A 13,781-nucleotide genomic window follows, 5' to 3' on the forward strand; every position below is an offset into this window, starting at 1 on the left:
TTGCCGTTGGCTGTTTGAAACTCTCCTCTCTTCTCTCCCAATTGGGCTTTTAAAGGGTCCATCGAGACGGCAACTTAGTAAAGCTCAGAGCCCAATTAATTTTAAATCCTCATTGGTTGGATCAATGTTTATTTTAGGCTGCTCTCTTGGAAATAAATGGACGTCCAGAAACGTTTCATCCACCAAAATATTTTTAAAAACATTACAAATTGACAGGTATGAGGCGTTAAATTATAAAATTCTTTCTATTGTATCGTATCAAGTTAAGATGGACATCCACAAACATTTGATCTACAAAAATATTTTTAAAAATAATATAAATTGATCAACATTGAGATATGATATGTTAAATTATAAAATACTTTTCATTGTATGGTATTAAGCTAAGATTTCTTTATAAAGTGATTTAGTTCCGATAGCATTAGATATTTAAGTGTTATTCAAATTTTAATTTAAACATAAGTTTTGTTTTGTTCTAACTTCCTACATTGAAATTAATGTAGGTTCTATTCTCTGAATTTTTCTTACTCTATTAAAATTATATTTTAATACGTTTATATTAATTTTTTAGTGAGTCGTGAAAAAAAATATATACTTTTAAGAAATGAGAGAGAGTTTGATTTATTAAGTTCAATGTGAATGCTAGTTATAGCCCCCAATCTCAAACACACCCCCACACTTTAAAGAGTTTTGTGCATACAGTCATTTTTACATATTTTTTACATATTTTATTGATGTGATTGACCAAAACAGTTATTTCATATTAAAAAAAATGATGCAACCAATTACATTAGTGAAGTACGCAAAAGTGATTGTAAATAGAGCTTTTGCACTTTAAATGGTGACAACTCCCTCCGTTTTTATTATTTTTTTTAGTAATTTTACGTATAACTGTGAAGTGCGTAAATGTCGCGTAATCGCTTTGAAAAATAGTGGGATCCACAATTAAAAAATTAATTTTTTTCATGTGAGTCTCATGTTTTATATGACAGTTACATAATTCACGGTTGTAAATATTTTTTCTCTTTTTTTTTTCAACTTACAGCCAGTTTTAAGTGGGGGTAAAATGATGATATTATCCTATTTATAATAAAAATTCATTATTACTCCCAATTAAAATAAGAAGAAATTAATGGTCCAAATAACCATGGTTATGGATTTAGTTATCTATTAATTAATTTATTTTTATAATAGTCATTCTATTTATAAACCTGTGTAGATGACACATTCTCTACGTGTCAAAATTTAATCCGCAATTTTGAGATTTTTCTTAAATATTTTCTTATAAAAATTTAGCCTCTTTAAGATTACACCGTATCCCTTATCGCATTCATATGAATCATGAATGTCGTATTTAATGTCTACCAGACGTATTTATGCTTACAAATTAGATGTAGTTTTGGGAGGTGAGAAAGCTTGGGAAAAGGTAAGGGTAACAACAAAAGCAGCATAGGGGGCCTCTTGAGAAAACGTGAGATAAACTTTTTATTTTTAATTAATTTTTTGGCACGCGAATATATCTATCCCTATTACGTAAGAGGCTATTAAACGATTTAAACGAAAATTATTGTTTTTCGTTAACTTTTCATCAAATCAGCGTTAAATTATTATCGCAGCTTTGGAAACAATGATTTTCTTGTTCTTCAATCAATTTTTATTTTTTCACATCTTTATCCGTTGAGTGTTAGGATATTTTGGATTTATTATTTTTGTCTTTTATGTTTTACCGGTTGTGTAGAATAAGCTTTTTATTTTGTTAACTAATATTATTGGGGTTTCTAATGCATTGACACTGTCATTTTAATTATGGGGAAGGAAATTGCTGGTCTGTGTATGCTGGTATATTTTTGTGTCAGTACACCATTTTTATGCATTTTCTTTGTATGTTGGTCTATTAGATGGAGGGGCGCCCACATGGGGCTGACCCCCTCCTGCAGTGTAACGCATGGCTTAAGCCATGCGTTATTTGCTTGTAACGCATGGCTTTAAGCCATGCGTTACTGCCGTTTCACAAGGCAATTGAAGGCTGGCCTTTAAGGCCAGCCGTACATAGGAGGACTATATATAGTCCTCCTCAATTGTATTTTTTGGCACCATCTGAAAAATAGAAAAAGACTCTCTCTCTTTTTGTTCTCTCTTGATAAAATACTTAGGCTGTGGATTGATTAAGTGTTACTCTAGTTCCATACTACGTAGTACACTTTCGCCACTAAGAGGAAACGCTTGGAGTTTATCAATCTGGAAAAACTTGTGGAACAATTCTTTAAACTGAGCTTGAGGTATTTTTCCGCTGTGCATTCTAACATTGGTATCAGAGCTATTTTTTAAATTGCTTCCAGTTTATAATATTTTCTCGCATATGCTTGAGATTTGTATTGTGTTTTTTTTATCCTCTTTTTTTTTTTATCTGTTAAAAAAAAAATGCACCAGGTGGTGGTGCTGCGCGCACCACCGCAAGGTGCTGCTCGCACCAGCGCGGTGCAGCGCGCACCAGCGAGGTGCTGCGCGCACCACCGCGGTGGGGTGCGGTGCCGCGCGCACCACCGTAGTGCAGCACGCACCACAGAGGTGCTACGCGCACCACAGAGGCGCAGCGTGCACCGGCGAGGTGGTCGGCAGCACCCTGCTGCTTGGACTGATCACTTCCGCCGCCTGTGGTGCTGCGTGGGAGGCTCCAGGGGGTGCTGCTTCCAACGGCTACTGTTCACGTGAACAGTAGCCGAATGGAGAAAGAAGATGACCATTAGGTCATCTACCTTCCATGGGCTTGGGCCTCACGGCCCAGCCCAAACGTTTATTTTTTTTTTCCTGATGACTCGGGCTGGGCTTGGCCCAATTTGTTTTTGGGCCATTCAGCCCTTCAGTGTTTAAAAAAAAAAAATTGGGCATTTTTTTTAAAAAATGCCTAATTTTTTCAAGCCATTTTTTTTTAACAGAAAATAAAAAGAGAGGATGAAATTTGCATGACTTAATATATGCTAAGATATATTGTTATATTACATGTGATTTTTTTTTATTTAATGTTTTAGATTAAATGTGATCACATGTGAATATATAGTTATATTCATGCTATTTTTTTTATTCCATTATGTTATATTACATGTGATCTTTTATTTAATTTTTTATATTAAATGTGATGACATGTATATGTGAATTGAACATGTGGATATGTGATTATTTTATCATCTATGAATGTTAGGCTTAAATGTTTATACATTAGTCTTTATTGATAAAATAGAAAAATTCCCACTAAGTAGTCTTAGTTAGAATTGTCAGTGTAAATGATAGACTGAAAAAAATTGCAGTGACCCCAGTAAGAACTGTAAATGCACTGTATAGCCAAAAGACCACAGTGACCCCAGTAAGAACTGTAAATGCACTGATGGAACAAGAAAAATGGACTGTAATGGTCTTATATGAACCATCTTTGTAGACTGGCCCAACATGTTACTGTGGTTGGAGTAGCTGTCCTTGTAGACTGGCCCAAAAGGTTACTACGATTTTAGTAGATTATGTCTTTACATGTGACTAGGACTAGATGACTACTTAAGATAGTGGGAGTATGGTTGAGATTTATGTTTAATTCTCCCATATGTTTTTTTTTGAATTTGCGCGGGAATTAGATTAGAAATTTAATAATTGGATATTGTGGTGCAAGAGATGATTCTGAAGCCTAGCGATTTTTCGATCTTGGGACATGTCTAAATTATTTTTTTTCTAACTTGGATGGACGCGGCAGATTTCTTAGGTGTGTGTGTAATATCCCTTCTTTGCGTATTGTAGTGAAATGGCATCCAAGAGTATAGTTGCCGATTTAAACAAAGGGGAGAAATTGGATGGGGAGAACTACGACATTTGGCATCGCAAGATCCAATATGTTTTAGATGAGCAAGAGGTCTTGGAGGCCTTATCTCACTCCCTTACTGAGCCCGGGGAAGGGACCTCGGAACAACACAAAATAGATCAATTAGCCTATACTCAATGGGTTAAGAAAAGTCGGTGCGCTCGCATAATAATGTTAAGCAGCATGCACAATGATCTAATGTGTGAGTTCGAGATCTATGACACTGCCTAAAGCATGTGGGAGGCTTTGAAGTTGAAGTTTGGTGGAACTTCAGCCACTAGGTTGCGTGGGTTAACCATGAGGTTTGACTCCTATAAGATGCGCTCTGACCACACGATGAAGCAGCATCTTAGGGCTATGTCAACCATGATCCGCGAACTTAAGTCGGCAGGAAACAACCTGACTGATGAACAGCAAGTCCAGGCAGTGATAAGATCACTGCCGAATTCTTGGGAGAATATGAGCCAGAACCTGACGCATAACGAGAATATCAAAGACTTTGATGATGTCTCGCGTCACTTGGAATTGGAGGCTGAGCGCCTAGAGGCTGCCAAGCCCAATCACACGGCCTATGTGGCTGATTCTGGTTCGCGTAAGGCATCAAGGCCTAAGCGCAAGAAGTCCAAGAATGGGGTAGCTGCTGGACAAATTAAGAAGGTGTCAGGAACTTCTCAGCGCAGCAAGAGGGGCAAGCGCGGGAAGAACAAGTCGAAATTAGAGTGCTTCAACTGTGGAAAGAATGGCCACTTCGCTCGTGACTGCACTGAGCCGAAGAAGGTACACTCTGACTTTTCTCGCATTGTTTTTGTAACTAGCCATGTGATGGTTGCTCACTCCTATCCTGTGTGGAGTGTTGATTCAGGAGCGACCGAACACATAGCGCAAGACAGAGTCGGATTTGTTGAGTATCGCCGGATTCCAGCTGAGAGTCGTGATATCAAGGTGGGGAATGGAGCTAGCGTGGAGGTACTGGGACTTGGTACCTACAAGCTGGACTTGCGGGGTGGCCGCACTCTTTTCCTTCACAATGTGCTATACGCTCCCGAGATCCGACGAAACTTACTTTCTGTAGTCACTCTATTAAGACTTGGTTTTCAAATTGTATTTGAAAACAATTATGTTTCTTTTCATTTGGGCCATGTGTTTTATGGCAATACTTTTCTTCAAGACGGTTTTATGATTTTGAATTTGGAGTATTCAAATATAAATGAGTCTATTACTTTTCTTTCTACTTCTGATAATTTGAATTCATATAAATGGCATGCTAGGCTTGGCCATATAGGGTAAGATAGAATGACTAGGTTAGCTAGAGAAGACCTAATAGGCAATCTCGCTAAGGTCATCTTGCCCACATGTGAACATTGTCTAATGGGAAAAGCTAAGAGAAAACCGTTTGGAAAAGCCACAAGGGCATCTTTTCCACTGCAATTAGTCCACTCAGACATCTGTGGTCCAATGAGTGTGAGGGCAAGACACGGAGGTGTCTACTTCATCACATTTATAGATGATTTTTCACGTTATGGTCATGTCTACTTAATCTCCCATAAGTTTGAAGCATTGGAATGCTTTAGGCGATATCTAAGAATGGTTGAGAATCAGTTAAACAAGAGTTTAAAAGCTCTAAGAACTGACCGAGGACGAGAATATCTCTCTGAGCAATTTAAAAGGCTCTGTGATGAAAAAGGAATCAAAAGACAGTTGACGATGCCGAGTACGCCGCAGCAAAATGGCATGGCAGAAAGGAGAAATCGAACACTGCTTGAGATGGTTAGGTCAATGATGGCGCAAGCAAACCTACCAATTTCTTTTTGGGGGGATGCACTTTTCACTGCTGCCTACATTCTTAACCGAGTGCCCTCCAAATCAGTAACTTCCATCCCATATGAACTATGGACCGGCGAGAAATCTAATTTGAGTAACTTGCAGCCATAGGGTTCAACGGGTTTTGTTCACAACCTTTCTCATAAGTATGGGAAGTTAGGCCTTAGAGGGAAGAAGTGTATCTTTATAAGGTACTCAGAACACTCTAAAGGGTATGTATTAATAGGTGAACAATCTGATGGAAGTGTGACTGAGATTGAGTCACGAGATGTGGATTTCATTGAAGATCAGTTTACAAGTAGAGGTGAGGTTGATAGGAGTTTAGAACTTCATGAGATTGTGGAACAAGAGGAAAGTGCTCCAAGGAATTTAGTTGAGAATGAGGAAGAAATTCTTCAAACTCCTACAAATTATTTGAATCCGAGTGGGAGCACATCACTTGTCAATCAATCACAACAACCTCAGCCGCGTAGAAGCACACGTGAAATTGTTCCCCGTCGTCGTTTTGAGATTGAAGGGGAAGCTTTGATGGTTGTTCCGCATGATGATGACGAGCCTAGGACAATTTATGAGGCTCTCTCATCTTCTACTAAAGATGAATGGATGAAAGCTCTTAATGATGAGATTGATTCTATGAAGACTAACCAGGTCTGGGATCTGGTTGATCTACCAATAGGGCGTAAGACTATTGGGAACAAATGGGTTCTTAAGGTCAAACGCAAGTCGGATGGATCAATAGATAAGTATAAAGCTCGCTTAGTGGCGAAAGGATATACCCAACAGGAGGGTATAGACTATGAGGAGACTTTTTCACCAGTGGTGAGGTTTGCCTCAATTCGCCTGATTCTAGCTATAGTAGCAAACATGGATTTGGAACTCTACCAGATGGACGTTAAGACAGCATTTCTCAATGGAGAACTAGATGAGGAGATCTATATGGATCAACCAACGGGTTTTGTGGTCAAAGGTCAAGAGCGCAAAGTGTGCAAGCTCAAACGATCTATACATGGCCTAAAACAATCATCTAGACAATGGTACCTCAGATTCCATCGAGCCATTCTCTCGAATGGGTTTACGATGATCACAGAGGATCATTGTGTTTATATCAAAAGGTCTAAGAAGAGTTTCATTATGTTGTCATTATATGTTGACGACATACTACTATCTGGAAATGATAAAGGGTTGATAGTCGCCACAAAAAAGTGGTTATCCTTCAATTTTGAGATGAAGGATATGGGTGAGGCAGAATACATTCTGGGAGTTAAGATCTACAGAGTCGCTCAAAGAGACTTTTGTGTTTGTCTCAACAGACTTACATAAAGAAAGTCCTCGAGTGCTTCCTAATGAATGGATGTAAACCCATTGACACCCCTGTTGCAAGGAGCGAGAACTTGTCTAAAGTGATGTGTCATAAGACTCAAAAAGAAAAAGAAAAGATGGCCCGTGTCCCTTATGCTAATGCTGTGGGTAGTCTGATGTACGCAATGATGTGTACTCGGCCTGACATATGCTATGCAGTTGGCTTAGTGAGTAGATTCCAATCAAACCCCGGACTAGCTCACTGGAAAGCGGTCAAAAGGATTATGCGATATCTCAAGGGAACTGCGGACTATGTGCTGTGCTATCAGGGTTCAGATTTGCAGCTAAGAGGTTACAGTGATGCCGATTGGGGCAGCGACCTAGATGAGCGCAAATCAACCACTGGGTATGTCTTTCTGCTCAACCAAGGCGCCATTACATGGAGAAGCAAGAAACAACCCTGTATAACTTTATCCACCATGGAGGCAGAATACATAGCTTGTTCTGCAGCAGTTCAAGAAGCTGTTTGGTTACGGAGGTTCCTCAAGCATTTAGATATTGGCACGGATACATCAGATCCAGTGACAATATTCTGCAATAGCATAGCAGCTCTCGCATATGCTAAGTACTCAAAGTATCATGGAAGAACCAAACACATAGATATCAGATATCACTACATCAGAGACATGATAGCGCAAAAGGAAGTGGTTCTGAAACATCTTTCTACGAGTCGCATGGTTGCTGATCCCTTAACGAAGCCTATAGCAAGAGATGTCTTCGAGGCTCATGTTAGGAATCTAGGACTGCGTAGACTATAAATATAATTTGTGTTTCAAATGACATAAACATGTAACATTTCCTTTGGGATATTAATACAATATGATTCAGTTCTTGTCTTTATCGTATTGTTTTTAATACACATACACAAGATATGTCAACAGGCTTAGATCGGCTCACTCACACGAGCGATCGCCTCTAGCGCTTAAGTAGCGAGTAGAGATGAGACATTGTGTCCCTAGGTACTTGTCCAAATGGATAAGTTGGTTGACACAAAGTTATGTCGCCTTAGTGGGAGCTAAGATGAGGTCCATTGATAGGACTATGCATGGGTTACCCCACCATCCATGTAGCCTGTAATAAGACAGATGCGAGTTCCTCTTTGACGCATTGGAAACGTGCAAATTGAGGAATTCGGGTTAGACGCTTAATGAGCAGCTAGACTGAGATCTGTACGGTGTTGATATAGACATATGCTCTTTGAGAAAGAGAAATCCACTGTAGCATGTGTTTCATACTATATGCGCTTATACGACCATATGAGTAAGTGAGTAAAATGTTTCCCTCTTTCTCACTGTGTGAGTCTCATTTCTTAAAAAATATCCTTTACTTTTAACTATGTCACGAGATGGAGGTTGTGATGTTTGCTACTTTGGCATGCTGTCTATGGCCATGATTGATGCGGTTTAAAGAGGCATTGTTGGGAAAGCAGTTCGACCAAAATTGAGTGATATGAGTGTAAAGGGAAGACTATTCAATATCGTATCTTCGATAGTGTTTGCTGACGTCATACAAATTACGCTACATCTCGGTAGCGGCTAAAGGTTGTGAACACATTGAAATATTTGGAGGTAGTCAAGCATTGTTCTGAGTTTTTAAACTCAAGAGGGTTCGAAAATGCTTGATCTTGATGTGATCGAATAAGTCTAGGACATGACCAGACACGTTAGGGATGTTACTATGCTGGTCTTCTCCGCTTAAAGCCATGCGTTACTGCCGTTTCACAAGGCAATTGAAGGCTGGCTTTTAAGGCCAGCCGTACATAGGAGGACTATATATAGTCCTCCTCAATTGTATTTTTTGGCACCATCTGAAAAATAGAAAAAGACTCTCTCTCTTTTTGTTCTCTCTTGATAAAATACTTAGGCTGTGGATTGATTAAGCGTTACTCTAGTTCCATACTACGTAATACACTTTCGCCACTAAGAGGAAACGCTTGGAGTTTATCAATCTGGAAAAACTTGTGGAGCAATTCTTTAAACTGAGCTTGAGGTATTTTTCCGCTGTGCATTCTAACATGGTCTCTGTATGTTTCTTCTCTTCTGCAAGTTGCATCAGTGCATGCATATTGGCAATTGTGCCTATTTATATCTGTAAATTTTTTTTAAGAAAAAAAACTGTAAAAAAAAATGTGTTCGCTAACTTTTATTATAAACTAAATCTAACAAATTTTATTAAATCACATCAATTTGTAAATTTACCTTGTGTAATCTTTTTATATATGTAGCAGTTCTTAAAAAGTGTAAACTTAAACTATGATATTATTAAGCCTAATATATTTTTTTGTTTATGTCATTAATATGTCAAGATGGGAAAACATTCTATGCGTTTGTTTAGAGATTTAGGTCTCTTAAATTTGTTAATTGAATATTTTAAATTTCTAAGGATTAATTACAAAAAATTCAGACAAATATTTTAGAGAATAAAAAGATTGGATTGAATATTTGAAAATGCAATTAAATGCGAACTTTGGATACTCATTTGTTGGTGGGCAGATTAAAGAAATTAATGAGTTTAGACTTTAGACTTTTCTAACATGGAAAGTCAAGCGGCAATACTTGCAGATCATGAATTAATGGATTATACAAATTAGACTTTTTGAATTTTCTTTATCTGACGGACGACCAGAAAGCCACCTTTGAAAGTCGTCTCTGTTTAATGTTCAGCGTTGATGCATACAGTACATCTTGCAGCAGTCGCTGTTGCTTTAGCCTAAATTGTCTTTCGTGTCTGAAGTTTCCGACTGGCTGTCCTTCCACTCTTCATGGCATTTTGGATGCGTATTTTCTCTCTCATTTTTTCATTTTTTTTTTCTCGGTCTTTAAGATTCTCAGAATGCGGTTTGGTGACGTGAGGTTACGTAAGAGAATCTCACAAAAATGTCCAAACAACCATGAAAATTTTCATTAGGTCTGAGCAAGCTCCAAACCAGCCATGCCCATGCATTCTCAGATGACTCGTGCTTGCTCCAGAATGGGTCCCATAAGGCTAAGCCCGTCAAGAAATAAAAACGATTTCATCAAATAATTATATTTTTTTAAAATTCTCATGTAAAACAAAATATATAATTTAATTTTTTTAAATTTTAAAATAAAAATAATATTATAATAATATTTTATTTTATTTTTATTTAAAATTATCTCAACTCATTTTACTATTCAAACGGAGTTTAAATATTTTTTTTTTATTTTTTTTATACCTTTAAACATTTTAAAAAAATTATAATATTATTAAAAAAATAATTCATTAATCACTAAATAAAAAAAATATCAGGAGAATTCATCGATACTCAATTTTCGGTGACTACAGCTTTTTCCTTCTCGAATTAGTTTTGGACGGCAACGAAAATAGTTGTATCATATATGGGTATACATGTCAAAGAAAATAAACTTTGAAGTATGAAGCCAACTTTGTGTATTTTCAGAATGGACAAATATGAAATATAATATCGAGCAGTATAAAAAAAAAAATAAAAAAAAAAAAATCAAACGATCCCTATTCAAACGGCTTAAAAGGTCCAAATTGATTGCATCAGCTAGCTAACAAATTAGAAAAAATCTACACAATTTTTTATTATTTATACAATTTTCGTAGACCACATTTTTTTTTAAATTTTTATTATTATTATTTTTTATAAAATATTTAATATATAAATAATGAATAAAAGAATTAAATTAGTTTAAAAAGAATAAATTCAAAAAAAAAATTAAAAAATTTTTAAAAATATAGTATGTGAAGATTAAAAAAATTGTTTAATATTTCTAGCAAATTAATATTGGCCGAGTATAAGCACCAATAATTTAGTGGTGGTGGTGGTGGTAACCAAAAAAGTGTTGTAAAAAACAAAACTCCTTTCAACATGATGGGAAGGAAACCTATGAGAAACACTGCTCCTCCACGTTCAACATCATAGGGATAGATACACAAAGCAAGCCAAAAAGCATCGTTTTGGGATCCAAAGCAAGTGTGTTCCCATCTACAAGTGGTGCAAAAGACATTACATAAAGAAAAATAAAATAAAAATGAAAGTCTAACATAGACCCAACTAACACGCCTGCCAAAATGCTCCTATCAAACACTAGTATTCTATTCTCATACAGCCACACCATTTGACCGTTCCCCACCAATTCATACAATACAAGCATTATCGCAATGATGCAGAGGAAGGAAATCCAGCTGGTCCACCAAGTCCTCATTATCTCCTACAAACCAATCAAAATGTCTATCATGTTTACTTTCTTTCACATGTACCCCCCACACCAACCATCCACCCACCCCCTATCTATATCTCCAAGCTCTCTCCTCTTTTTTTCTTTTTTTTTTCTTTTTTATATATATATATATATAATATTTATAATAATAGTAAATACCCACTGCCCATTTTTTTTTTAAAAAAAAAAAAAAGATAAAGAGGTTAAAAAAAAAAAAAAAAAAGGTTTCTAGATTGGAGTGGGAGTAGTAGAACGTGGTTCGACTTTTCTCAACTGAATCCCGTGCTTCTGCGAATCATCATCGTCGTGATAAATGTAAGCGAAGCCTCCATGCCGGGTCATATCCATACCAGCCATTTCGTCCTCTGCCGATATCCGCAAAAGCTTCAGCTTATGCAGCACATAAAACAAGGGACCCATCGTCGCACTGACCCATCCGACTATGACCAGGATCTGGATCACGTGAGCTCCCAGTAGCTTCCCTCCCCCACCCATAAACAACCCGTATGGCCTACCCGGTTTGTTCGAGTACACCTCGTTCACGTACTTCTCCCTCGCGAACAGTGCCGTGAATATTATTCCCCACGCGCCGCACCCTCCGTGCAGCTGTGCCGCCTCCAACGGGTCGTCGTATTTCACCTTCTCCGCCAATTTGTTGCAGGAGATCAGTACCACCGCCGCCACGAACCCGCAGATGATTGCCGCCCAGGGCTCCACCACGGAGCAACCACCGGTGATCGCTGCGAATCCACCGAGTAATCCGTTGCACACGTCCGTCACGTTCCAGTGGCCCGATAGGATTCTCTTGCCGAAGAGAGTGGTGAGAGCCGCGGTGCAACCGGCCAGGGTCGTGGTCACTGCGGTGCGACCGACGGCGCTCCATTGCCCGTAGTAGTTCCCGGAATCGTAAGGACTGAGTATCTTGTTGAAGGAGCCGGGGTTGAACCCGTACCAACCGAACCAGAGGAGAAAAGTACCGAGGACGACGAGGGAGGCGCTGTGGCCACGGAGAGCGACGGACCGGCCAGAGTGGTCGAACCGGCCGATTCTGGGGCCTTCGATTAGGGCACCCCAGAGACCGGCAACACCTCCGACCAAGTGGACAACTCCGGAGCCAGCGAAATCAATGACGCCAGTGCCAAACAAAAGGTTTTCTGTGTTGAAAGCGCTGGCCCAGCCGTCAGGGGACCAAATCCAGTGGGATACGACGGGGTAAACGAAGCCAGTGAGGAAGGAGGAGTAGATGAGGTAGGCGACGAACTGGGTGCGCTCGGCGATGGAGCCGCTGGTGATACCTGCAGCTGCGATAGCGAAGGCCCACTGGTAGAGGAAGTTACTGTAGTCAAAGGACGAGGAAGGGATTTCCTTGAGTCCGAAGAAGTGGCGGCCGATGAAGCCGTTGGAGGGGGAGCCAAAGGCAAAGGCAAACCCGAACAGGTAGTAGAAGAGCCCGCCCGTAGCAGCGTCGAGTACGTTCGTGAGCATGATGTTCATGGTATTCTTTGCCCGGACGGAACCGGCGCAGAGCATGGCAAAACCGAGCTGCATGGAGAATACGAGGTAGGCAGAGAAGAGGAGATAGGTGGTGTCCACGGCGTAAGCCGTGTCGGTGAACTTGTCGGAGATGGTGGAGATTTGGCCACAGAGGTAGGCTGCGGCGGCCGTGGCATTGGTGGTGTTGGGGCCCAACAGCTGGGCCAGTTGGTCAGCTGAGCAGCTCAGCGACGCCATGGCTCACTCAGAACGACAGAGATAGAGATAGAGAGAGAGGAGAGAGAGAGCAAGAGAGAGGTAGAGAGAGCCTCCCGGAGAGCGAGATAAAAAAAGGGTAGGCGATGCATGGGGAAATATATAGGGACGAGAAAAAAATGAGGACCGAAAGAAAGACTTTTGTGTTTGTGCGTGTGTACAGTGGGAAAAGACTTTTCAACTTGTTCAATTCCAACGTGTCCAGATCCAACTCATTTTATCGGATCTCTCTTGAATTAAATTACTTATATGAAGGTTAATTAACGTTATTTAAATTCATCACAATTAAATTTTCAAATTATTATTTTAAAATGTAATGCCTAAAAATGTTAAATATTAAAGCATGCCAATTTATTTATATATATATATATAAGTTTAATACTTTTTATTTTTGTGTACAAAATAATTTTTTATTGTTTTTTAAGTAATTTTTAATATGCAAATATCATATTAATTTTTTAGATATTAAGTTATAAAATAATTAACTAACCTGATTGTTATGAATCATATGCATCCTGGAATGATTCAATCGAAAAAAATAAAATACATGCGAATAATAGAACCTAACATACTATATAATATTATTACTCCAACCTAAAAGGCTTACTGTTTACTGTAAATCATCCAATACTTTATGTTCATCAAGGTTCTGTTTGGTGAAATTAGTTAAGGTTGTCTGGTTTTTAAATATCAGAAGTTATCTCCATTTTTGTGTTTTGTAATTTAAAGGTATTTATTTTTCTTTCTTTAATTTTTGTATAATGGTAATTAACAACTTTTTTCTTGCTTGGATTATATTT

At 38.6% G+C, this 13,781-nt stretch overlaps 1 protein-coding gene across 1 annotated transcript; it reads right to left on the bottom strand.

Moving 5' to 3' along the window:
- Nucleotides 1-11,408: 11,408 nt before the first annotated feature.
- Nucleotides 11,409-13,098, bottom strand: LOC109010430 (ammonium transporter 1 member 1-like). The gene has a single exon (XM_018991269.2). It carries the CDS (start codon nt 12,961-12,963, stop codon nt 11,461-11,463), a length of 1,503 nt encoding a protein of 500 aa, XP_018846814.1. The 5' UTR covers nt 12,964-13,098; the 3' UTR covers nt 11,409-11,460.
- Nucleotides 13,099-13,781: the final 683 nt, after the last annotated feature.

The sequence above is a fragment of the Juglans regia genome, chromosome 7 (assembly GCF_001411555.2).
Source record: "Juglans regia cultivar Chandler chromosome 7, Walnut 2.0, whole genome shotgun sequence".
Lineage (NCBI taxonomy): Eukaryota > Viridiplantae > Streptophyta > Magnoliopsida > Fagales > Juglandaceae > Juglans > Juglans regia.

Bases quoted from the DNA above. Each gene is read 5' to 3' on its own strand.
- LOC109010430 (XM_018991269.2), bottom strand. From the start codon at position 12,963: ATGGCGTCGCTGAGCTGCTCAGCTGACCAACTGGCCCAGCTGTTGGGC.